The sequence below is a fragment of the Platalea leucorodia genome, assembly GCF_965183815.1.
Source record: "Platalea leucorodia genome assembly, chromosome: 1".
Classification (NCBI taxonomy): Eukaryota; Metazoa; Chordata; class Aves; order Pelecaniformes; family Threskiornithidae; genus Platalea; species Platalea leucorodia.
In genome coordinates, this window is record NC_138823.1 from 148944350 (window position 1) to 148970058 (window position 25709).

The 25709-nt window shown below is 44.0% G+C and overlaps 2 protein-coding genes across 2 annotated transcripts in view; both read left to right on the plus strand.

Moving 5' to 3' along the window:
* ARMC3 (armadillo repeat containing 3) overlaps nucleotides 1-715 on the plus strand; it is a gene marked incomplete at both ends in the record, with an annotated part of 51607 nt that extends 50892 nt beyond the window's left edge. The window contains one exon of the mRNA XM_082315398.1: nucleotides 506-715. Within this exon, the coding sequence (XP_082171524.1) occupies nucleotides 506-715 (210 nt within the window). The remainder of the gene's footprint in view (nucleotides 1-505) is intronic.
* A 16493-nt stretch (nucleotides 716-17208) lies between these two features.
* Nucleotides 17209-25220, plus strand: MSRB2 (methionine sulfoxide reductase B2; the record flags this gene model as incomplete). The annotated part of the gene is given in 7 exon segments (XM_082329683.1): nucleotides 17209-17396; nucleotides 18158-18293; nucleotides 18296-18334; nucleotides 18338-18496; nucleotides 19467-19543; nucleotides 23510-23657; nucleotides 25022-25220. Coding segments are annotated over 7 exon segments (855 nt in total). The 3' UTR covers nucleotides 25130-25220.
* Between the last annotated feature and the right edge of the window lie 489 nt (nucleotides 25221-25709).

Sequence of the window (25709 nt, forward strand, 5' to 3'; positions counted from 1 at the left end):
GGAATGTGCTTTGGAGTAAAGCAGCAGTCCTCAACTTACGCTGATAAAAATGTTACATTTTTACACTAAATATTTCATACTAGCTATATGTGTGCAACGTACCTACACCCCATTGCTTGTACAGACAGTTCTTCAAAATGTTATTGAGAAATAAGTCTTCCAACTAGAAAAAACATTGCTGGGTACTGTGGGTGTTGCACTTCATTTGAGATCTGAAGGACTGGCTGATCAACAAATGTATCAGTGTCTGAAAAGAGTTAAAATTAATATTTCATGTTGTGCATAGAATATGGTAGAAATAACATTTAAAGGCCTACACTTTCTAAGCAGAACCAACAATAAAGATTTGCAGTTTGGAAGACTTTAGAGATTTACAAAGTCTGTTTCAAGAAAGCTCTTGGCCTTTCAGGTATTTGTTTTCTTTTTAAGCATCTCTTGGCCTTGCTGTATATCGCACAACCTACGTGTATTAACTGTGATTAACTAATTTTTCTTTCCTTTTTAGGTGGTAGGAGACAGAATTGGCATTGGCTGTAGTTTAGTTCGTGGCGAGTATAACAGAGCTTGGAATGAAGTTAAATTGGTTGATGACTCTCCTCAAGGAATAGCTGGGCTTCTGCTTCCTCCTCAAGAGTATATTGTAGATCTAATGTTTGAGCCAGGTTTTTTGATAAAACAGGGAAGTGCAGAGGCAGATCAGTACAAACGTATTTAATCATCTTGACAAATTTTGCCAAAATAACTATTATAAAGATGTTTGCAGTGCTAATATTTATTAAACAGAAGGGGTTTCAGGCCCAGCTATCAAAAAGAAGCCTATCCGGTATGTTGTCCTAAACATTTAATTAAACGTATTTTAGGTATTCAACTTCAATGCTTAGAAATTTTGTTAATTTTTGGTACTATTTTAAGACTAAACTGTAAAACTACAGATTAAAATCTGGTAGATGAAGAATATTTGGTATGTGTTAACATTATAATGCTTATTAAATAGGTTTAAATTATTTCCAAAATACAGTATATTCTTTTTTCTTATGTTTCTTCAACTCCCATGCACATTTATAGGAATGATATGTCCATGAAGCAAGAGAATATGACATCTGGTGAAATAACAAGTCACCTGAAAACAACTGGACAATTTCTTGTGTGAAATAACCCAAGAACTGAGAGTTAGAAGAACTAAGATAACAGTATACTTTCAGCCTCTGTAGAAAACATCCCATTTATATTTCTTGGAACTTGGCAGAGTTAATAATTATGGATAATAACATACTCTGGATGAACGTAAATACTGTTTGTCCTGGCAGAGAAGACAGATGATTGATAAGTTACTGCTTACAATCTCCCTTTAAATTCTTAATTTTTCACTTGAAGATAAAATGGACTCTGAGAAGGGAGCAATTTTGGACAGGAAATTTGTATTTCTTGCAGCCTGTGGTAACGTGGTGCTGCTGAAGCATGGTGGTGCATCTACGAGAGGTAAAACACGGGCTAGAACACTCTATAATAAACACTTTCAGGTGAAGCTGTCAGGAATGTACTGAAGTAGAGTATTTCAGGGAGCACCACTATCAAGTAAGTTTACTTTATTGTAGAAAACTGATAAAAAGTCCTGTACAGAAGTTAGGCCAATGCAGACAACATTGTGCAAAACTGAATTTCAGAAGACCAGAATGCCAACAAGGCATTTACTTCCTGCCCACTAAAATGTGATAAAGAAATCTGGGGTCTGTGTTCTTCTAGTTTTTTAATGTTTGTATAAGCACAGTCACTTGCAGAGTCTGCTTTGGTTTGAGGAGGTTTAAATCTTTTGTATTCATTACTGCTTATGAGCATGATCCCACCACTCCCCCTCCTTCCTCCTCTGACATGCAGCATGATTTTCTGGTAGCCCTTTGCGCAACATTTTCTCTTTCTGTCGTAAATTCACTTATATGGCCTCATGTTCATTTTTTTTACCTTATGTTCAGCAGTACTCTAGACATCAGAATGAAAAAGAACTCTGGAAACAAAATACACGATATACTAGCAGAACTGAGTGGAAGGTGAGGATGTGTTTCTTATTATTGCTATGTAGCAGGTAGGGGACTCATGAAGAGTGATATGCTGTCACTGACAGGAATGACTGGATATAGAAACCCGCATCTTTGAAAGTGTGGTAAATGGAAGTAAAATAAGAATTAATTTCCTACTAGCTATCATTTCGTATAGTTCTCCTACATTAGAATTTCATTATTTTGTATTGGAACTATAATGTTAAAGTGTGACTTACTATGTTTGAGAACGTCTTGAAAAACAAAGCCATTTCTGTTGTTTCTAATAAAAGTCAATATTTTTAAAAAAAAAGACAAAATATAAGCTTTTCTAAATAAAAATTGGAAAATTTCTATTGTAGACATACAAGCTTACTTTACACAAAATGATTAGCTAAAAGAATGAAAAAAATACTACACAGCCTTGTATAATGCAGACTTTGATGATCCAAAAATGTTGGATGGAGGTTGTTTTGTCTTTCACGATTTTTAGCTTTGTATTAGCTGAGTTCTGTCACTTCAAAATTGTAATGCACTTGGGTGTCAGAAATGAGATCTAAGTAGAATATAAACACTGAAATCCCAAATTGTTATTTTGAAAACTACAGTTCAGTTGTCAAGTACGTCAAGAGATGCCACACTTTATTTGATGCTTCCCAGGGACCTGTAGCTGGCCCATGCCCTGGTTACGAATTCCCGCGGCCTTGACAAGAGCAGCCCAGCTCACATTCATTCCAGATCTGAATCAGAAAACAAAATGTTCAAAAGTTTCTGCAGGGCTCAGCTGGGTAAATATTCCCAGGACATGCCCAGCATGCACCATTTGGCCTACCTTCTTTTAAGGAGCAGATGGGGAAGGACCTCATATTTCCTTTTACGTAGTAGTTCAGCAGGCAGATCAGTCACTCAGGACATAGAAGGAGTCAGGCTTGATGCCTTCCTAAGCAGGAGCAAAACAGTCTGCAGCTGCCCAATTGCCAGGATATATTCTAGGCACTAAGCGCTCTTCATGCCTCTTTTGGAAGCTCTGCTATCATAGAAAAGAACACAGGATTAATAGGCTATAGAAACTGAAAAGTTGAGCAACCTCTTCAGCCTAATATTAGGGGTAACAATTAGGTTTTTTCTTTGGGAAAAGAGAGTCTGGGTCTCCAGTGCCCACTGCCAGAAATGTTCTTATAGTTTACTGAGTGTCTACTGTAAAAGGTAGAAACTGTACTCTACCTAGAACAACACCCTGCTGGTTAGGCGCTCTCCTGCAAGGTGAAACGCTGTCTTAAGCAAAGACAGGAACTGAAACGAGGTTCATTCCTCCACAGCTGTAACCACTGGGCGATTACACAAAAGTAGGCATCACGGCCAGCAGCTGTGCAGAATGAAAACCAAATGAGACATGCTCAGCTTCTTGAAAGAGAGGGTATGTAGATGATTATCCCAGGACAGTGATGAGGACTGTAGATCCTGATTTGGAAGAGGCACCTCTAAGTCATCCTTGCTGTGATGTCTGTGCTTCTGAGAGAAGCTAGCATGAAGACACTGTAATCTTAGTTCCTCTGGTTCACTGGAACTACCTAGCTTCGTACTGACTGTGCTGAACTTAGGTCGTGCCCTGCTCAGCTTGCTGCTTACAGCAGGGTCTGTTCCGAGGCATCTGGAACTGACACACCACACATGCACACACACCCCCCCCCTTCATTTTCATAAAAATGAATTTTGTTTTTTATTTGGCATTGAAAAACATGACGTTTAATATTAAGCACATCTGCATATCAAGAAATACAAAACAGGACTGTGTTGATGAAAGGTCAGGCATGATTTCTAACTTTCTAATGAACATGAACCAGCAAAGCAGCAGACCGAAATTGGTGGCACTGTCAATGTGATTTCAAGTTGCATTAGAGCTTTTGGTATGAGAGAGTCTAATGCTTTGACCCTGCACACTTCTCTGCCTTTGCTTTTTCTGCGTGTGCCAGAACCACTGTGGCTAAGAGGATTCTAAGTGGATAATTCCAGGCTTTTCAGACCAGTTTTTGGCTGACACCTGTTTCTGAGGGGTGCTTCTGGTAAACACCTTGCTGCAGAAATGGATTCTTCTGTTTTTCCCCAAGCAGGTGCAGAGGCAGTACAGATTGCTGGCAGCAGCGGTACCAGCACTTTCATCCTTCCCTTCCGTTGCCCTTGATCCCTGAGCAGTAGGAGCACTGAGGTTAACTTACATTTCTTTTATCTTTATGCTAGCAGGGAACAACTGCTGTGTAATTTATAGAGTTAACACATTTCAAATAGTTTCTGATTACACTGCTAAACTACAGCAATGGCAGAACATCACCCCCTCAAACTGTGTACTCCCTTGCATAGTAGAAACTGAAATGAACTCTTCCTCCAGTAAATCTCTGTTGCTGATTAACTCTGGATCCTGAGAAGAATCCAAGGCACTTAGAGCAAAACAGGTGTTCTTTTCAGATCCAAGAGGAACTTCTATTCTGTTATTTTTGACATCAAACTTGGCTTTAGGGAAAAACAAACCAATAAAAAAGTATTTTTTTTAGTGACTATGGGTTTTGAATGGTGACATATTATTTCATCCGTAGCTTCTTTGCATGAATCTGCACCTCTTCTACTACATGATTAATTTCTCCATAAATCCAGCTCATTATCAACACAGTGTCAAAATGGAGACTGTGCAGAGGCAGTAGACATTTACTGGTTAACGTGCCAATTTAGTTAAGATAGGAAAGTGCATTAATACATTTATTACATTCATAGCTCTCTTGCTGGTTCATACAAGAGTCTTCTCTCCAACAACTCATTGGCAGTACCTATTTTCCTTCAGAAGACTGAAAATAAGCAAAAAAATCCCCATATTATTCAAAGCGTGAAGACAGCATATGCCATCGCAGCAAAACAGAAGAAGAAAGCGTAAGAACGGACGTCCAGGCTCAAGCAAAGAGTCTGTCCAACCAAGTAGCCCATCTCCAGCAATGGTCAATATAGAAAAGGTTAAGAACATGGCACAAATACATTCATCCATTTCCAGAGTACCTTGGTAGTGTTCAGCAGTGTGCAGTTCAGGAACTTGCTACGTGCCTATGTATTTTATAGCTCTTACAGTTGTTCAAAGCAGCATCTCCTTTCATTTATTCTGAACTTGTCATCTGCTGCTTTCATTTAATATCTCCTAGTTTTTGTAGTAGAAGAGACAGTGGACATTCATTTCCTACTTAGCGTCACCGTAAAGCTTGTGTTCTTATGGGTCTCCATCCTATCTTCCCTCAGTATACTCTTCCCTAAATATACTTACATGCAGGGTATATTTAATCACTTCTTGTGTGGCCTCCCACGCATACCTTTGGTCATTGTGCTGTTCCTTACTTGTCTCTTTTAGTTATACTGTATTTTTAGAGATGAGACTAGACCCCCATACTTTGTGATGTATTCTCTTTTTTTTTCCCCTAATAGCTCCTAATAATCCATTCACAATTGACAATTACTGAACATTTAGCTACATCATTTCCTAGAATGAAGGAATATGGAGGAGCAAGCGCAGCTCATTTCGAGAATCTTACTATGCAAAGTCTAATAAGGTGTCTTTAAAGTTCTCCGGATTAGCTGCAAAGTCAGTGGTTACAGTGGGAAGCCTAACCTGTGTCAATATGATAGCTCTCAGGATGCTCTGTATAGGTCCGTGGTCCTCCTGAACCCTAACATGAGTCAAGGTTTCCTTATGATTCCATGGCAGAGAACTCCATTGCCGTGTGATAGCTGAACAAACAGGAGATACCAAATTGACTCATCACCATGCAAAAACAAAAAAAGGTTATCTCTGGAAATTATATGCTCAACATGACATCTTGGTTCATCCTTCGGGCCTTCAAAATACACAATTTCCTTATGCAATAAAGGATTTGGCCATTGCTTTTGTGCCATCCTGAGTTGCTAAATGCCACAGTAAATGACAGCTCCTATGCTTCGCTAGGTAGAAGGTCTAAATTTCCAGGAGATGCCTTTTTGACTCCACAGACTTAGCCCATTTCATGTATATGCTCTGTTACTTCTGGTCTTAGAGGAAGATAAAAGAAGGCACACTGAAGAATAGGATGTATCCAGTAAAGACAAGTCCAGAGTTCAAGACTTCTAGGAAATAATAATAAATACACAGCTCTCATACCTCTAGTATCTTCCTTGATTAACTAGAAGAACACATCCTCCAAGCTTCATTCCTTCATTCCCATGTTTTCATTCCCATGGTATGAGGACTAACTAGCTAGCCAAAATGGGAAAAAAAGAGTCTTTCACAGTAATCTTGACTATTTTGTTTTATAGGGTTCCACAAGCTCCCGAAGGTGTTCTCCAGTTACTATTCCTTCCCTGCCCTCAGAGGCTGGTTGTGAAAAGGGGCTTTCAAATCCTGTGCCAGAGTTCTTGGTGCTACAGAGCTTCGAGCAGCAGAATAGAGGTTTAGTGGCAGCTCCATTTAAAAACTCAAGGGTTTCACTGATGTATGAAAATGAGCAATCAGCAGAGTCACGTTTATTGATTTAGTAATTCAGATCAATTGATTTTATACTACAAAGGTTTTCATTCTTCATAAGCCTTTTTTTTTCCATAGCAAGGTACCACCACATGACAGCTACAGCCAGCAGGGAGGTGACAGTTCAGGCAGCAATCGCAGGGCCCCCGGGCTATTTGGCACTATCGCATGAGACACTGGCTAAAAATTCCTGCGATAAAGATCAATTTTCAGGGCCCCGAGTGAAGCAACAGGCCTTAATGGCCCTGACCCGTCTTACCTGGGACCACCACCTCCGCCCCTGCCCGTGGCCCAGGACCCCCGTTCAGCCCAGCCCCGGGGCCGCCAGCCCCCGCCCCGGTGATGCGAGTTACAAACAAGTAACCGGCGTGGCTTTGGTGACAGCTTTGCAGAGGAACAAGGCACAAGCCAAAATGACAGCCCCTGCGGACGGTGAAACGTTACTTGGGTCAAGCCACAGGTAACGGGAAGAAGCATTCTCACTTTTAGTCTGTGTGCCCATTAGTGTTTATCCTCATCATCTTAATAATGATCCCTCACATCGTGGGGTGGGTTTTTTGACAACTGAGTTGAACTAATTAAAAGATTTGGTATCCTTCTTTATCCTTAAAAAACCCTACCCAAAACATTGCTCAGTGGTGAGAGCCGGGGTGTCCCGTCCCAAAACGCTGGGCAGCGCAGCCCCCCCCCGCGGGGTGCCCATGCAGCCCGGCACGCACGCGCCTGCTGCAGCACGGTCCAGCCGCAGCGCCCAGACAGCAGGGAACCAGGAAGGCACAACGCCTGCTGAAAACCGCAATTGTGAGACAATCAAGATGTATGCAGAAAGTTATTATTTATAGAATAAAAGCACCACCGAAGATGACCAGTAAGCTATACGTGATACTGGCCTGTGTAACAGCATCGTCTTGCTGTCAACCTGCTCCGTCCGTGCGTTCCTTCGCATTGCCTCCGTTTTGTTTTTACACTCTCTTTGCATCTTCTCTCAAGGACTTTTCCATACGCAGAAGCACCAGTACAGCAGCACGCAGCAGCGCGCGTGACCTGGAAGGCCTGCGTTGGCTGGGTGTGTGTTCGCCCCGTGTTCCTGCATGTTTGTAGTCTGCATGTTAAGGCATGTCTATCCCACAGGCCATACTGGGAGGGGGTGTCCGGGGATGCCAGGAGCTGCTCCAGGGTCATAACGTTCAGCAGAGTTTCCACAGCCGGCAGTGGGATCCCGGGGAGCCGGAGAGTGCCTGGGCAGCCGGGATTCAAGCTCCCGGGGTCCTTCCTCCGAGACCCCTGAACTCGCCTGCGTGCTGCTTTGCCCACTCACTTTTGAAACGACCCCAGGCCGGCACCCCTGCCCTGGAGGGGTTGCTTCTGCCCAACAGCGGGGTGATCAGCCAGGTGACCCGCTACCGGCGCTGGGATAGCGTGTGGGCACGCGGGCGCTGCTCAGGGCAGCGAGGCCGAGTTCAGCCCCACCTCCCGCTGCACGGGCCCGCTGCCGGCGAGGGCGGGTGCTCGGGCGGGTGCTCGGGCTGCGGGCTGCTGGACGGGGAAGGCACCCGCACCGCCGCTGCTGGGATTTGGCTGCTCTGGAGCAGGACGAAGTCAGTTACAAAGTGGTTTCATCTTTTCGCCACAGGGAAGAAAACACACTGATAAACATCAGTTGGGTCATGGGCTAGGGTGGCTATGAACCACAGGCATTGCTTTGCAGGAAAAAATGCCTACATCTATGGCCAGCCTCTCCTCAACAAACTGCCAATAGCGCAGCAATGGCAAAACCCTTACCACACCTTGACAAAAGACCTCTTTTTCTCCTGTGTAAACTACTTCCCTGAACTACAGAGGCTAAAAAAGAGCTCTTTCAATGCCGTGCATTGGGTCTATGCGAGGCACTGGACGCTTGCAGCCCTGCAGGCCGGCGGGATGCCCACCAAACGCTGAGAAGTGGGGCTGGCCATGCAGCGAGCTCGGGGAGGCAGGGCTGTGCCTGCGGACGGCAGGGGCGGGAACCTGCGGTCAGCTAAAAGGGGTTAACTCCCGAGTGCTGCTCAGCGCATCCAAAACACCATGAAGCACCACGCAGAGATGAAAACGCATAATACAGCACAGCTACACACGGACAGACACCGACTGGCACATCCAGAAAGCAAACCCTCTGCCACCACTGCTGTGCCAAGGTGTCTCCTCCCCTCCCAGGCAGCTGCACCTCTCCCCAAATGCACAGGGGGAAATGACCACAGGGCTCTGCTCCAGCATTTTGCCATGGGCTTTGCAATACAGCTACATGGACTTGGGGCATGATTTTTTCACACTCTTTACCAGTACAGCTATCACAGCAGAACTTTGCAGATAAATTACCAGCTCTTTAGCCCTCTTAATGAGCTAATTATTTTTCTATTATACAAACACCGGCTCTGACACTGAAAGATATCAGAAATATCGGAATGACTTTATCTGGCCTTCCTCATCCACTATCACCCAGGCAGAATTTACATTTCAGGTATAGGTAGAGTACGTGCAGAAATGACAGAAATGCAGAGGGAGAGACATATGGACATACGTGTCTTCAACCTATAAAAATGTTATTTGTAGGACACAGAAGAAATTAGTGTATTGGAGACACAATGAACTAGTCAAAGCTTTTCTCTCATTAAGGAGTGAGCTTATTTGCATGCTAATGAACCAGCTTGTTCTTCCAGCTCATTGATGTTTCACCGACATGCTGAGATGTCATCTACGGAAACCATGTGCAAAGCATAATTGAAGCCAGCTCTTGCTTGAAGTTAGATAAATGTTGGGGGAAATACGGCAAGATGAGAAAAGCAATCATATCAAAGTAGGCAGCAGCTCCTGTCGCTCACGCGGCCCTTGGCCCAGGCTATACCCACCTACTCAACCGCTGTTTACAACCCGCTCTCTTTGTTCTAGTCCTACCGTGCAAGTCAGCACGGCAGAGGGTTTCTTCGACCCTGTCTTCCAGCAGTCCTAATGCTTGGTCTATGCAAGACTGCCTTGCCTGTTTTAGAATAAGAGACAAAAAAGGCTCTTCAGCGAAAGACTCTTCCAGAAAGTGCAGCCCTGTTAGGATTCATGTGGAGGTCTACCTGTGAGCAAGCCTTTTCCCGTCTACATAAGGCTTTAGAGCTGTCCACTGCTGTGTTGCACTCCCTCATCTGTGCTGCATAACACTGCCCAAAATAACCAGCTCCTCTGTGGAGGCCATAGTCTGTAACATCTTTCCCTTTTGTGGTGCCAGCGTTGTGAAAGTTTGCTTTAAAACGTGGTGCTAACTTCTTGTGGACCAGAAACTGCTCCAAAACCAGTTCACCCTTCTGCTGCAAGAAAGGTCGAGCTAACTGCCCAACCAGACACCTCAGCACACACTGGTCCCACATCTAAATTACGGCTCGTAGACTCAGGGTTCCCCGTTTCTTTGTTATTGCTCTCTCTTGCTGCTTCCAGGAGATGTCCCTAGATTGTCACTGTTTCTGATATTCGTCTCTTGTGTTTTCTAACTTACATTCTTCTACAGATCGGCAGTGCTCCCTAATTACAAGATGGATTTGAAAGAAAAAACATGTTTTTAATTCCTTTTTAATATAAATTTCTCTAAACAAGATGCTTTTAGTGACAGAGTTGGAAAGAAGATTCTTTAAAGGCCAGGTGTCAAAAAGATACTCAAGAGTCAAAAGGCTTTTCAAAATGTCAAGTCATTAGTCTTAATTGGCATTAGGGACCAAATTATGAAAGGATGGAGGTCTGCTCAGTGTCCCAAGATGTAAGAGATTTTGGTAATTATATCTAATTTCCAAAGTTGGAAAGTATTTTCTGACAAATGGGCACTCTTAAGACACAGTTTATCTATGGCAGATCATACAGAAGAATCACGTGCTGTGAGTGCCAATTTCTTTTCATTACACTAATTTTGCTGTAGACTTCCAATGTAAGTGAGTTTAATCCTAGATCCACCTGCTATTAACGGGACCTGCAGTACCAAAAAGAGAGCTAGGTGACTAAAGGCTGGCCCTTAAGTGCAAATATATTTTTAAAAAGTCAGGGGCCATAAAACTAAACACTGGATGAGCTTAGAGCTATTCAGGTATTAAATTCCTCTAGGAATTCCCAGTGACAAGAAAGATAAATACCAGGAATTAACAGGGACCAGGGCTTTGCAGCACTGCGCCAAATGTTATGTTGGGTGTGAGTATCTCACGGCAGTTTCCGCAGGCCAAGTGTCTGCGTAGCATGTGGTATGCTTCTAAAATAACGTGAAATGCAGGCTGAGTTCAGGATGCACCATCACCTGTGCCAAGTAGCATGCTGCTCTGTTGGTCAGGGTGCCTTCTTCAGAGCAACACCTCTGATCAGAAAGCTGCATTCAGTCCCTCAGGGATTAGTCTGGAGCTTTGGTTACCATGGGATAGAGGAGGGATAAGAAAGGGGCCACCACCAATTTAGTGTGTTGTTGCCACTTGCTGTGTATTTGCTGACCAGAGGACCACAACCGCAAACGGGAGCACAGATTCCAGTCAAGTCTGTGCTCCTTCTTGGTACTGAAATGCCACTGAACATTAGGTATGCTGGGAAGGCGTCTTTGCTTGCCACTCAAAAATTAAAGCAATACATGCTAATGAATATGCTAGGAATACCTGATCTACCAGTATTTTTCCCTGCTAGATGAATGGCAGTGTGGTGTGGAACCAAGAGGTCTGTATAAAACCTAGAGCCTGCTCTGATCCTTTCTTTCTACCCGCTTCCTACATAGCAAATACGGACCGAAACGTTGACACCAGCAGTGACTCAGTACACTCTGTCTTTTAAAAGGCTCCTAACCTGAAGTTCCCATGGGGGTAGTTGTCCCTGCAGATCTGGCCAGTCCTGATAGCACGTGAGGCTGGAGCAGAAGTTTTTGCTCAGCCCAGAGTTGCTCAGATGGGATCTGGAAAGGAAACCTCAACTCCCGTTCCTGTGGGAGCGGGGAGTGCTGGGCCAGACTGCCCCCAGGCACTCCGTTGTCATGAAATGGAAAACCAGCTCATGCCTTGAGGACAGAATGCTAGTTTGCAACTGGTAAGCATGCTGGAGACCAAGGATTATAACCCAATCCTGAAGAATGAGTTTAAGGCAGGCAAATTACACGAGGCAAAGCAGAACCGCACACTGTACGCCTGCGAATCCCCCAGGCAATTTTTTTGAATTAGAGTGATTTCTTGCACTGCTTCCACCCTACTACATGTTTCTTATTTTTCAAATACCATATGCATTTCAGAAAAATCACAATCTGGTTTTAAATAACTGGGGGAAAAAGAACTAAAAAGCCTCCAAAAACCCAGATGCCAAATTCATTTTGAGATATTTCCCCCCCTCCACTATCCATCTACTTTGCCAACGGTCCTGTTCACGACTCCATAATTCTTACCCGAGTGAAATCAAGAGGCGAGTCCAGCCTCCCTGTCCCGCCTTGAGAAAAGTGCCTCTTGCAGGGAGCCGGCAACCTGTTCGGGTGCCCCACCAAACTCCCCCGTGAGCCGGGTCGCAGCCTTCAGGGCTGCTGAAGGCTCTGCCGAAGCCGCTGCAGACGCAGGGCACAACGCTTCACACTGGGAAGAGGTGCTGGTGGCAGGAGCATGTACCCCACAAAAACCAGAGAGGACCAAGGTATTACTTCTTGGCCCCTCAACTTAATTTGTTCAATTGCATCCACTTTTTTGTATAAGATTTCCAGGGGACAGAGGACAGACATTGCCTGTGTCCGTACCCACACAACACAAGAGAATCAGAACTTGAACTCCCAGCTAAGCCATTACGGCCGCTGGTGGCTCGGACAGTGGCAGTACAAAAGAATTTAAGGTCATTCATGAGAAGCAGGGCATGCACTCAGCCCCCCGTTTTCCACCTATCTTCCAAACCAAGAGCATTGCAGTGAAGTTGAGCTATGAGCACAAAATGAGTGGGCGACTCTGCCTTCATCGCAGCAAAAGTGAGACGGAGGAAACGCAGAGTTTTAGGGGATTTTTAAGGAGCACGAGTTTGTGCTTTCCCTGATTAGAAAAGGCATTAAAAATACATCTTTGGGGGCTCATCTAAGACAGAAGGAAAAAAGGTTCATAACTGCACTTACGTGAATCCCAAATTTTAAAACACATATGAGTGAGTGGGAATAAAACCTATTCTGGTGAGCCCTACTCCTCAGGAGTTCCCGTTTGCTGGGAAAGAGGTAAACTCTGTTATCGGGGAAATCGGTCTATTGAAGGGAGAGCAATTTCTCCCAATCGGAGTGTGAAGTATGACATACCCCACTCTTAAATCACTTATATTTCACTTTTTTATGATGCTATCGTGAATCAGCTTTTTCTGCATTTGTAATTAGGATAGAACAGATGGTCAGGGCTTAGTTCAAGGTGATAAATCCATTAAGATAACCTACAGAAAGCTGCTGCTACAGCGGTTGCTGCCAAGTAACAGTTCATTCAATGCTTTGTTCAGGCTTTGGGCACAGATTGGAAGAAGAACCATCACAGTTCTTCACTGCCTTGAGGTACGAGGGATAAGAAATCACACATAAGTTTGGGGAATGTATTATTACCGTCCAGGTGGCTCAAGGAACTTGTATGGTATGATACAGGGGATGCATGGGGCAATCCAGGAGCTGTTGCTTCCCAATAGCTGCCCCTGCAGATACACTCACTCCACCCCAGAGTGAGTGTCCGCGTTTCAAAGTGGATGAAATTTAGCTGGACAGGTGGCCCGATTGCAGGGTAGAGTTTTCTATCAAGGAGGGATTACAAAATATCCGTTTTAACTGAATTCATGTCTTCACTCATTTTACAAGAAATTTCTCAAAGCATTTAGAATCCTAGAATAATTTATGCTGGACAGGACCTATGGAGGGCGTTTGGTCTAACCCAACTAAAGCATTTGTCACAGTGGATCAAACCTGTGGGTCTCTTCCAACTGGAACTATTCTGTTCTGTTCATTCTATTCTATTCTATTCTGTTCTGTTCTGTTCTGTTCTGTTCTGTTCTGTTCTGTTCTATTTCTATTCTATTCTATGCTGTTCTATTCTATGCTGTTCTGTTCTGTTCAAATTCCATCCTTAGACTCCAGCAGAAGGCTCCTGCTTAAGCTAGTCCACAAATATGACTTATTTTTTTCTAAAAACAGAGGTCAGAATAGTTATGTATCCTATAGCTTATGATTAGCAAAAAGATATATTAAACCATAAAGCAAACAAGGCAAGAAGTTGTGTGTTCATTATTTCTGACGATGTCTTTGACCCGAATCACATCAGGCTACTCCACAAATGAAGCTCAGCAGAATCCGTGGGTTAGCTTCAGGGAGGTTCAGATCCGCATTCAGTCTCTCTGTGCCTCTGGAAAGCAGCAATACCCTTTTCCTAGATGCTTCGGCACTTCTACTACTACTAATTTTTGCTGAATTCCCTTCCCATCATTGGAACTCAGCACCAGAGCATTACCGCATATCTTTCGATAGCATTTCTATGTGGAAACAGTATCTCCATATACCAGGAGCTGGGAGTTTCGTCACATCTGATCGGTTAGAAACTAGCTGTGGAGTTGTATCAAGTCTTTTAGAGGAGGGGGATGACTCTGCCAAGGAAAGATGTGGAGTTCCTGCGATCACCTCCTACAAAAGCAGTGAGGATTTCTGTGGGGAAAATGGAGCTCGCCGCAGATACAACCTACCCACCAAAGTGCTCATGCTGGTCCTCCTTTCTGCATTTGCTGGGGACCGGGGCACACAGTACCACTACATATGACAGGTCCAAGCCAAATTCTTGTATGCTGAGCTCCCATACGTTTCAACGGGAATATCCCATAGGAGGGGACATACATTAGGTATGACAAAATGAGCAGAGGAAAACTAATTGCATACAAATGCATATAAAATAAAAATCCCACTATTTCAGTGTTTTCTTCCATATGTAGTAATGTCAAGGGGCTTTATTAACAAAAGCTGCTTAAGCAGAGGTTTGAATTTGAACAGGGTTCATTTGATTTCTGCACCTCACCGCTTCCTGGCTCACTGCTCAGTATCTGCCAGCGTAGGCATTATGTGACGCTCTGCTTGTCCCCAAAGCTGTCAGTCAAGACAGAGCCTGGGCTGGGAAATGGTTAGAGCCCGAATAAATATTAGCAGGATAGTCTGGACCGTGACCGCTTCCCTCCTACTCTCGCCTTCACCCGCCTACACACATGCTGCTGCTGCTGCCTTGGTGCAAAGTAACGCTACAGGAGGAGCTGAGGAGCTTCTCCCCCATCTACACACATCTAATAAGACATTGTGCTTTTGACGAGTGACCCTTCCCTGGATGCAGCTTGTGTATGTGCTAGAGCCAGGCGACAATTTTAACAACAAACCCGCTGAATTACATTTCAGGGAGAATTTACTTGACAATTTACATAATGTAGCTAGGGGAGACTTTTAACTGCTTCACCTTGTGCATAAGGGAGGAAAAAAGCAGGAAAATTAAGTAACAGCCTAATTGGCTTTTATAGCAGTCTATGGGGAGAAATGCAGGCCCGTTCTCTGCCTGGCTACGAAGCCTGGTATGTGCTGTAACCATGGGAGGCAATATTACAGGCATGACAGGACAATGATTTGGTTTTTCAGCACTGAAGATCTGAAAAATGAAATACCTCCAGCCAGGGGGGTTGTTTTCCACTTGAGGAAGACCTGTCAGGCCGGTTCAGAGGACTGCAGGTCAGGCTTTTCTTGGAGGGAAGAATGGAGAATCCGATCTGCCGGCGCACCACTTCAAATGTGGATCACGGGTGTTGCCATGAACAGGATCTGCCTCCTCCACCACTACGCTCATTTTAATCAAGGAGCGGCTTGCAATAAATTGGATAACAGAGAGAATGATGAGGCTAGGGCGGACGAGCCTAATGCTTGCTGCTCCCGCTGCTCCCCTGGGTGCGTGGCCCAGGCGCCCGTTCCCCTCCTCCAGAGCCCAAGGAAGGTGCACAGCAACGGACCTGTGTTGGTTCAGTTCCCACTGCCTCAAAACTGCTGCATTTTGGGATAGTAGCAATAACAGAGAGCTGCAAGGAAGATATCGCTAGTTCATTTTTCATTTAATTTTGTCTTTAAAAAAAGCACCAGTTAAATCAATGTCAATTACAGTAAAACGTACAAGTTTCAGGACTAATCACTTTATCTCACCCTCCTTCCTTTCCCAGACACTTCAGGGAGAACTCCATTGATTGCCTGTCCTCCTCAGCAGCAAACACTGCCCAAGACCAAGGCCAGGAATGGGAGGGAAATGCCTCTCTGCCATGGTTGTACTGGAGATAGCGGTGGTGAGCCCCGGAGCAACCCCATCACCTGCCAGCACTTCCCAGCCCTAAGCCATTTGCCAGAACTGGGGGAGTGCCAGATTGGGTCTCCCACCTCTAAAGGCTCCCTAACATGTTCCAGTTCCCTCCTAAACCATGGCTACATGACTGGTATGAGATGCCATAGGGATAAGCTAGAAGGGGGATGGAAAGATCTTTCTCTGATCTTCACTTCCCAAAATGACTGAACATGGAAAGATGTTGTCCTGCCGACAGCACAGACGCTGCCCTCTGCCAGCACCGAGAGCCCCAGCGAAGCCCTCTCCTCCGTGCCCAGCAGTGCTGCTCCCCTACCATCCTGAATCGCGGTCCTGAGGACTCGCAGGCATCACATCTCCAGGATTTTTATCGAGGCACTCTGGCTTCGCTCCACCGTGTCTTATTATATAGGACAAAGCCATTAATCAACTGCATGCCCCCCTCTCCCCTGCTGCTGCAGACAGCGAATGTGATCATCTACAAGCCTTGCTGCTATCCGTCTTTTGGTGCACGCCTTCGTGGATCCGAGCAGAGGATTTGATTACAGCCATGGTACCGATCATACGCTGTGTTGGATGTCCTCGGCTGCCGTTGAACTCGCTGTCTTAGACGTAAGGATGGTTCAATAAAAAGGGTGTGTATACATAGGACTGATCACACAACACTATTTTTTAGCTTTGGTTTAAAAATTAGGCTAGCAGAATTAGACTAAAAAGAAAGTCATTTTGTATTAAACAGCTTTGTTATCCAATGCAATCAAAACAGTTCCTTCTACATCATTCAGTAATGATGAACTAATTCCAAATCAGAAATGGAGCTACTGGAAAAAAAAGCAGACAACAGCATTAAGGCTTAACCTGGCAAACTGACTTGTGTTCAGGTCTACCTTTTAAGGACAGGAGGCCAAACCAAAATACGGGTCCTGTTACAGGTATATTTATAGGCCAAGTCAAAGCAGCTGTGACTGCAAATCATGCAGCATAAACAAGTAGCCACTTAGCACATCGCCTTTGCAATTACTCGATCAATACAACTAAGAGCAATGCCTATAGCATCCATTTAGGAGAGCAGGAGCACTTTTGCATGCAAATACCAGATTTGTTCTCCTTAAAAACAATTTATAAACCTGCAAGCAAATGCCTCTACAGGATTTTGTTGTATTTATGGCTGCAGCGATCGTTCAGTTTTTAAGCCGATCTCTTTGCTTCTTGGTAAGAAGTGATTGAAACCTTTACCTCCAAATGCTGCATTGGTATTTAAGCGGGTGGTTTACTCATTGCTTTTATAAGGTGCAATTATTTAGGTTGAATGCACAGATTAGATATGCAATCCGGTGGGGCGGGACCGGGAGAGACGCCGGCTGCGGCCCGTTGGCCGCAGCCGGCGTCTCTCCCGGTCCCGCCCCGCCGATATGGCGGCTCGTCTGCTGCGGAGGATGCTCGGGAGCCGACTCCTTCTCCTCCGGTCCCCACTGCGGAGCTCCTGCAGTGGCACAGGTACCCTCCGCCTGGAGCATGGGGAGGGGGGGGAAAGGGCTGGAGCCACCCTGCAAGGGGAGGGCATCCCCGTCCCCTGTGTCCTCCAGCCGGCTGGAAAGGGCTAAGTCAGCCTGCTGTGGGTATTTCTCTTGAACTATAGTTTTTATAGTTAAACTGTAATTTTCAAACTCCTTTTTTTCCCCCCCCAATATCATCTCAGCATTGCAAGAGATGAGCCCAGGCAAACAGTCACCCTGGAGCTGATATTTTTTCACATATGCTATGCTGAGGGGAGATAAGCATGGAGGTAGTTTCCCACCTCAGACTTTTTGATTAGGAAGGAATGAAACTATTTTACTCGTTGTTTTTTAGCCAATCTATTAATTCTTTGCCAATCCAATACCACCATAAATGTGCTGCACAGTGTGCACGGACTCATAGCAGGCGGTGCTGGAGGTCTGCACCATGGTGGGTGACTTCTGCTCTCCTGTCATGTGCCACCCACTCAACTGTAGCCCCGCTTCTCTTGGGCTGTAGGTGTTGCTTTCTTCCAGTGCTTTTTTCCTTCTTAGCACCACTTTTCACTGAGGCCTGTGGAAGCTGCTAGTCTTTGATAGCCCATAAATGAGCCTTAGTTCTGGTTTCTGAGGGTTTCCAAGAGGCAAACTATCAAACCTTTCAGCGATACCCAGGGATGAGGAAGGAGCGCCAGCAGACTGGCAGTTATCCCATGGCAGAACAGAGGGCTGCGCTGCTCATAGGTGCCCATTTCCATTCAGAGCCTTCCCGAGCGATGCTGGAGCCGCTCTCCTTACGGAGCACGCAGAATGGAAAGCAGATGCCAAGTCCTGCACTCGCCCCTGCTCTTATGTCCCTGACCTGCCCTCCTGTGCTCTGTCCATACCCATAGAAACTCTGGGAGAATCGAGGTGATGATGGAAAGCATCAACAGCGTCTAAGTTAAAATGGTGTTAAAAATAATGCAAATTATCTTTCTATATCTAATTGAAGACACGGGCTCTCTGACTAAACAAGCTGAGGCAACTGTTGCTACAGACTGGAAAAAAAAATTAACTCCAGAGCAATTCTATGTTACAAGAGGAAAAGGAACTGAACCGGTAAGCAAAAGCACTAATGCTGTCCAAGGTTAAGCCACCTCCTCTGCCTGCTGGGCAGAGAAAAACCTGCTTTGGGGAGCTGTCGCCACTCAGATGCTTCGCAGGTTTTCCCCTGCCTTCCTGTGGATGAAAGTTAGACTCGATGTACTGAACCGGGTGGATTTTGTTCTGACCCAGGCTGGTTTGCAGATGAAAAAACATTCTGCATTCTTTTCATATTTTGTTTTTTTTTCCTGGATACTTTACTGCCAGCTCAGCCGTCTGTGTGGCAGTAGTGGAGGCCTCTCCAGAGGGGAGGGAGAAGATCATATTTTTATCCTGCAGTCTCCTTTTTCGGACCATATGTAGATTAGCCATGGACATGTTATACGTAGCACTCCATTCAGGAGCCGGGTTATCCCTCGTGTGCCAGATCACCCACCCACCTTGTCCCTGTGCTTTGCTTCCTTCTGGGATGGAGGCCACGTAGCGTTGTGGGTGGAGCGCCAGCGTCCCGAGCCCAGAGCCAGGGCTTCTGCGCGTGCGGAGCATGTACCGTGGGATTAAACCATGTGAACCGCGCCCAAATCCTTATCTGTAAAATAAAGATCCTAATTCCAGGCCATGCAGGGAGGAGGAGAGCCACTTTGAAGTTGTGGCACTCGATAGCAGAGCCCTGGTCTTTGGGATCCTGCACATTTCACAAGTTCCTCGGAGGTCATGACTCCGGCCCTGGTACCTGGATGATTTATGTATCTGACTAGTCTCGAAGTTTCTGGGGGCAGGGGGTAGTCTTCACTGTTAATCCAAAGGCATCCTCCCCTTCATTTCTTTAGGCTGCTAATGTTTGTTCTTCAAAGCTCCCCTGTGAAGCCTTCTTTTTATGGTTTTTCTCCTGTTTTGAATCTGATTCCTACATGCTTGTTCCAGATGGTGAGCTTTTAAAGACCTACATTATTAACTACTCTTTTTTTTCTTCCTTTTTTGAAAGCCATTTAGTGGGATCTATCTGAATAACACAGAATCGGGAATATACTACTGCGTGTGCTGCAACGCCCCACTGTTCAGGTAACATCCTTTAGATTTCACAGCACCCATAAAACGCCCTAACCGTGGCAGGAGGGGCAGTGTCTTTTCATGAGAGGAATGGAAAGTGTAGGTCAGACTTCTTTGATGCCAGAGTGCTATGTAGAAGATTCCTAGGATAGCTGTGGTGACACAGGTACCTGGTATGCCCTTTTCTTGAGCATATGAGGGTCTCCAGTGGCCAGCAGACAGTAATTGCTACATTAGGGTCGGCCTTTTTCTCCTGCCACACGCACTGTCCGTTTTGGTTGACGATAATTCTGTTTAAGAGGTCTTTAAGCCACAAGTTGCCACCAAATACCTGTGTTTACGTGTGAATATCACTGTATGTTTGCTCTGTTCTTGTGCTCTTCCATAGTCACCTTCTGCCACTGATGCTACCGGGCTAAAGGGACCTTTGGTCCGCCTCAGTCTACGCTGTTGTTATGTCCTTACTGCGGTGTCCCTCGTACTGGAGCTGAGACCTCCTCCTCACCCCCACCCCCTTCTTGTTCCCTAAATTAAATTCCACTATTTTTGCCTTTTTGGTTACATCTACTTTTTAAAACCTGGCTGCGAATGACCGCGCTATTAACCTCTGTGCTCTTTACAATACTATATATTTTGCAGCTTCATTAAAGTCTAAGTAAAAGGAAATAGAGTGCCTCAGCGTAGGATATGCAGAGGGTGTTCTGTTCTCTGTAACTGAACCAGAAAAGACAGTTCATCGTATTTTTGATCTAGAAAATAGCCTTTATATATTCCCAACTGTGAGTTCAATGGAATACGGCTGATATGCCCATTTTTATGAAGACTTGAAAGGATGCATCACAGATCAGAACTTCAAATGGGAAGCTGAGGAACAAGAGGTCTGGATAGTAAGAGGGGGAAAAATGTAATGGCTGTATTAAAAATAAACCTAAATTAAGCAATTAAATGGTAAAATTGGAGGCTGATCATTGTGAACAGTTAGTTTTCCTTTGGCCAAGTTGTTATGCAAATGAATATTTGATTAAATGTATGCTTTTCTGTAAAGGTTTGCTAATAGACACTTTTAAATAAAATTATTTCAGAAGCTAGTGCAGCATTGCAGAATATTCTGAAGACAAATACAAATATCTCTGGAAAATTCAGATAAATTAGAGAAATTTTAAATTACTAAGCTGTGGAAGAGTTCCTTCAATTCTTTCAAATGTTCCTTCAATTTAGACATCCTTTATATTAGACAATAGATATTGACAGGCCAACATGAAGAGAGAAGAGCACTGAAGGGAATTGCTTCTGCTGCTAAACTAATAACAAAATAACAATATAACCAAATAGTCATGCTGCTTTTTGCAGTATCCAGCTCTCAGAGAATATAGGTACTTTTGTTTAAAGCATAAAATAATGCTAAGCTTTACAGACTGATACAGAGAAATAAAAAAACCCCCAAACTTACAGAAAAAAAACCTTTTAAGAAAATTGAAAATGATTAAATGGTCTGAAAATATTTTTTCCATGAATGCATTATGTTGTGGAGGACACTAACAATAAGGAAAAAAAATGATATTTGATAAAAGATTCATTCATCATGTTTATTTCCTAGTGCATTAAAAATGTCCTTTCTTTTTCAAATGCATTAGGTCATTAGCTACAGGTAAACACGAAGCATTTCCTCCTTCCTTTCAAAGTACACGTGTGTGTATACATTTATACCAGAATTTATTACCTTCTGCTACCAAATATTCATTTGAAAGAGTTGGAAATACATGGAACAAACCCCTAACCTTTATGGATAGCAAATTGTGGTGCTTTAATGAAATCTCAAACCTTCAGTGAACCATAAACCTACAGCTGAGATTCATACAGCAAAAAGCACTTTTTAGAATTATCTGGATTCCATCCAGGACGACTGAAATAGGGATCAAAGTAAATGACGTGCTGGAGGAATGGTGTGTCGAAGGCTAATCTAATGCATATGTTTAGGGAAAGTCCATTTATCCATAAATTAAGCGGTGAAATACTTCAAAGGACAAATATGATCTTGAACAGCAATATTTTTGGGTACTAAAATGTTTCTATTAGGGAATCTAAGTGATATTACTGTTAGTAAAACCACACAGAGACCATTTCTGTTGAGAGCTAGTTTAACAGCTCAAAAGATTGATCCGTTAGCAGTGGAAAACATCTACAATAAACTTAAGTATTGTGAGCGGCATGTCAGGGACGGAGTCAGTCAGGGTCAGATGCAAAACCCACATAGCACTGAAGACCTCCCTTGACTCTACAGTATTTCAGAGAGGATCCTCATATCTATGTATGAATAAGCAGAAGGATCCCTGTGTCAGAAAGTGAAGAGTTCTGATTGATTGAAACCTTTTGAAAATAAAAAAAGAAACAGCACAGGTATGTCAGGGAAACTCAGAAGTGATGTACGGACATGTGTGCTCCCCCAGGTTTTCCTTTGGGAAGCTGTGGCCGGTGGGCACAGTGTTTGGGTGGCTGCGTAGCAGGGATGGCAGAGGGCCCTCTTTGGCTGGAACGAAATAAGCTTGGAGCCCTAAATACCTTCTCATGCAGACGCAGAGCTGCAAACTGCATTTGCTTCGGTGCGGCCCGCCTCTGTACTGTCTCCTGTTTCCCCTCGGTTTTATGGAGGTGAGGAGGTAGGAGAGCATTTCTCATGGGTCTTCGTGGATTGATGTAATGGACTGAGCAACAGCCCACACAAAAACTAGCCTTTGGTCATTCTGTGCTTGCAAATCTTCTTTTATTTCCACGGTTGCATTGCTCAAAGACAGCCCTGTACAGTTAATTTTAAAATGCATGCTAAAGCACGCACTGTTCTTTGGGCTGGATTTTTTTTCAAGCTTTTTGCCCTGCTTGTTTGTTTTTCCTTTCTAAAGGGCACTGCAGTTAAGATTTTCAGATTTTTCTTCACTGTATTAATATACCACCCAAATATACGTGATATATACTAGATATGTTGCTTTAAATTCTGTGTTGACTAGTGGACTAATCCCCTTGATCAGGGAAAAGCTGCTGCTGGTGTTGGTGTCCCCATCCACCACTAGGTGCCAGTAAGAGCATTGGGTTTGTGAAACTGGGCGAAATCGGGGGAAACGGTTGTGGTGGGTCTCCAGACCACTCATCCTAGTAGTATGTAGTCTGTCTTCATTTCTCGCTCTAACTCACACTAGGCCACTCTTCGCTAGAAGTACTTACTGCTATCAAAACTTGCACAGCTTTAAATAGGAGGGATTATTTCATTTCTGTATGCTCAATCCCAAAAATATTCTCTGATCATATTTTCCAATATGCTTTAGGTTTTAATATGCAGCTAAGCAGGGCTGGTGATCCTGGATGTTAACAGGAGGCACCTACCGGCTGACGGTCTGTAGCGCTCTTTCTGATGGCTGCGATTATCACTTGGGAAAAGTAGATCTTTGTGCCGTGAGGACTTGTCATCGGTTGATTGATGGTTTGAGCAAGGCTCTGTTTGCTTTACCAAACCGTTTTGATGGCCGAGTGCAAGCTGAAGCCATCATCAGATGTGAGCCTGGTCCAGTGGGCCAACCCAGCCTTTTTCCATACTCATTTTCCAGACTTCATTTCTTCTTGTAAACACTGTCCTCTGAGGTTGTGCTGTATGGGGCCAGGCTTTGAACTGCAAGTTTGCAGGTGTAATTCAGCTAAATAATGTGCTCAGTTGTTGGAAACCTTTTTTCAAGCTTTATAAAATGCCAATCTATCAGTGAAATAGAAACGGTGAGGCAAGAGCTCCTGTTGTGGGCTGATGGAGAATTTCCTTTGGTAAAGGGCTTCCAGCACAGTTTGACGCCAGTGAGAAAGCTTCTACTGAGCCAAATACTATTAATAGTATTACAAGACAAGGATGAGGAAAAAAGCCAATGTTCTTATTAAAAACAGACCTTTCTGGTAACATCTCTGTTATTAATTAACAAGAAGATCTGGTTTCCACTATAGCTCAGAAAAGAAGTACAATTCTGGGACTGGATGGCCATCATTTTCTGAGGCTTATGGTACTTGTGGCAGAGATGAAAGTAATACCAATATCATGAGACGACCAGATAACTCGTTGGGATCAACTAGAACTGAAGTCGTCTGCAAACAGGTATGTTTATTTGGGAGGTGATACCCAAAGACTCAAATCTTAACAAATAAGTTTTCTTTGTGCCCACCTAAACCCAGCAGTGAGAATTACGGTATGACTGGAACTATTCTGTCTCACTTGTATGAAATATGAACATACTTCATATGTATGAAACATATGAGTAGATTTCTAAATATCTAATATCGACAGTCGGTTTGGATGAAGAAAATCACGTCACTGGGGAGAGCAGTTGTGTAAGTATAGCCAAGGGCTGGAGTTTAGAGAGAAAATGTATTCAGAGGGCCTCAGGTGAACTGCAGTATGTGACAACAGACAGTGGAAGGGACTCTGAGATTTAGTCCACCCATTTGCCCCATCACAGGGTCAGTGCTTCCTAATTCAGTCCTGCTAAATGTTTGCTTAAGCTGTTCTTAAAATATGCAGTGATGGAGACTCCACAGCCTCAGTAGGTAATGAGTTGTAATGTTCATGTCTTCCTACTGTTGGTTAGATGCTGGGGAAAACACTAAGTTTGCTTTGCCGCAGTTGAAGATGATTACTATTTGCCCTGGACGGTGGTGGTGGTGCCCCGCATCCTCACAGCCGTCTTCTATGGGTTCTCTCATTTCACAGAAGCGGTAGCTATTCCTGTCCTGGTAGTGTTCCTGTCCTTACACCTTCACCTTTCCCCAACCCATGACCCATACTTGTATTGGGACCCAGGTCCTTTTCTAAAGAACTGCCACCCCTAACCATTTCTTCCCAACCCTGAGTCTGTTCTGTTTATTAAGTCTGTTAAGACATAAAAGTATGCAATTGAGTTTAATGAATTGCAGCCCCTTCTAGCAGGATTAGGCATTATCTGCAAACGTAACAAGCATTCGTTGCAGTCCATTATCATGGTATAGTTCATGTTTGCAGTAATATCCAGCAATCGCCTCTCAAGAACCCCAGCTGAAGACAACCTTCCAATTTTATAATGAACCACTGATAGCTATTCTGTGTCTTTTTCCCAACAGTAATTTTTTTTGGGGGGGGAAGGAGGAATCCTCAGTTGACCTGTAAGAAGGACCTACAGTGACTCAATTAACTAAAATTTTCACTGAGAACTCTAGATCCTCCCATTTATTTCCTATACTTTCCGGCATTAGTACCTTCTGGCTTCCTCTTCTGGGATCTGCTTGTTTGGGGGCAGATATTCACCCACTGGCCAGAGGTGGTTGCTCCAGGATGTATTTCCAGTCTCTCCCCAAGACTCCCCCACCCACACAACTCAACCGTGAATTCATCATACAAGTTTCTTCATTTAAGATAGCACAGTAGGTACCAGCATAACGTTGGTCCATAATTGTAATGGTAATAATGGTTCATAATTTCTGTTGCAGTGTGATGCCCATCTAGGCCATGTGTTTGATGATGGTCCCACACCTTCTGGGCAGAGGTTCTGTATTAATAGTGTTTCATTAAACTTCAAACCAGGCTCTGGTCAGTGAGAAGTGGATCTCTGTGGCTGACAGAACATCCTTTCACTGCCCGTACAACACACTTGTGAAAAACTCTCACGCTTTTAATATAGAACTCAAATTTCAGTACTTATGCCATTGCAGCTTTGCTTTCCAGCTATTATCAGTGTTGATAAAATACATATTTTTGCGGGAACTCTTTGAGATTCTGCCTTTTCATAGGTAGTGTGATGTAAGTGTTGATCTGTTTATTGTATTTTTTAATTTAAAAAAAAATCTATGCAATAGTTCACATTCATAACTATTGTCATTAACTGTATCGAGGCTGCTGAAATGAAGTGCTCTCCTGAACCTGACTTTGCCTATGCTGAACAGTAGTTGTGGCACCCAGGAGTACAGATGTACATGGCTGCTCATGACAGAGCTTTTACTTCCATAAAATCACCGTATCTTTCTAAAGGGGAGCAAAAATAACGTAAATCTCCAAATAAGGTTTGAGAGGGTTTTTTTTCCCCCTGATGTGGGAGACCTTTAGCCAAGTGACTTTTCCATGAACCCATAAAAGCAAAGTCCTGAAGGAGGGCCTAACTAAAACTATTCCAGGCAATGG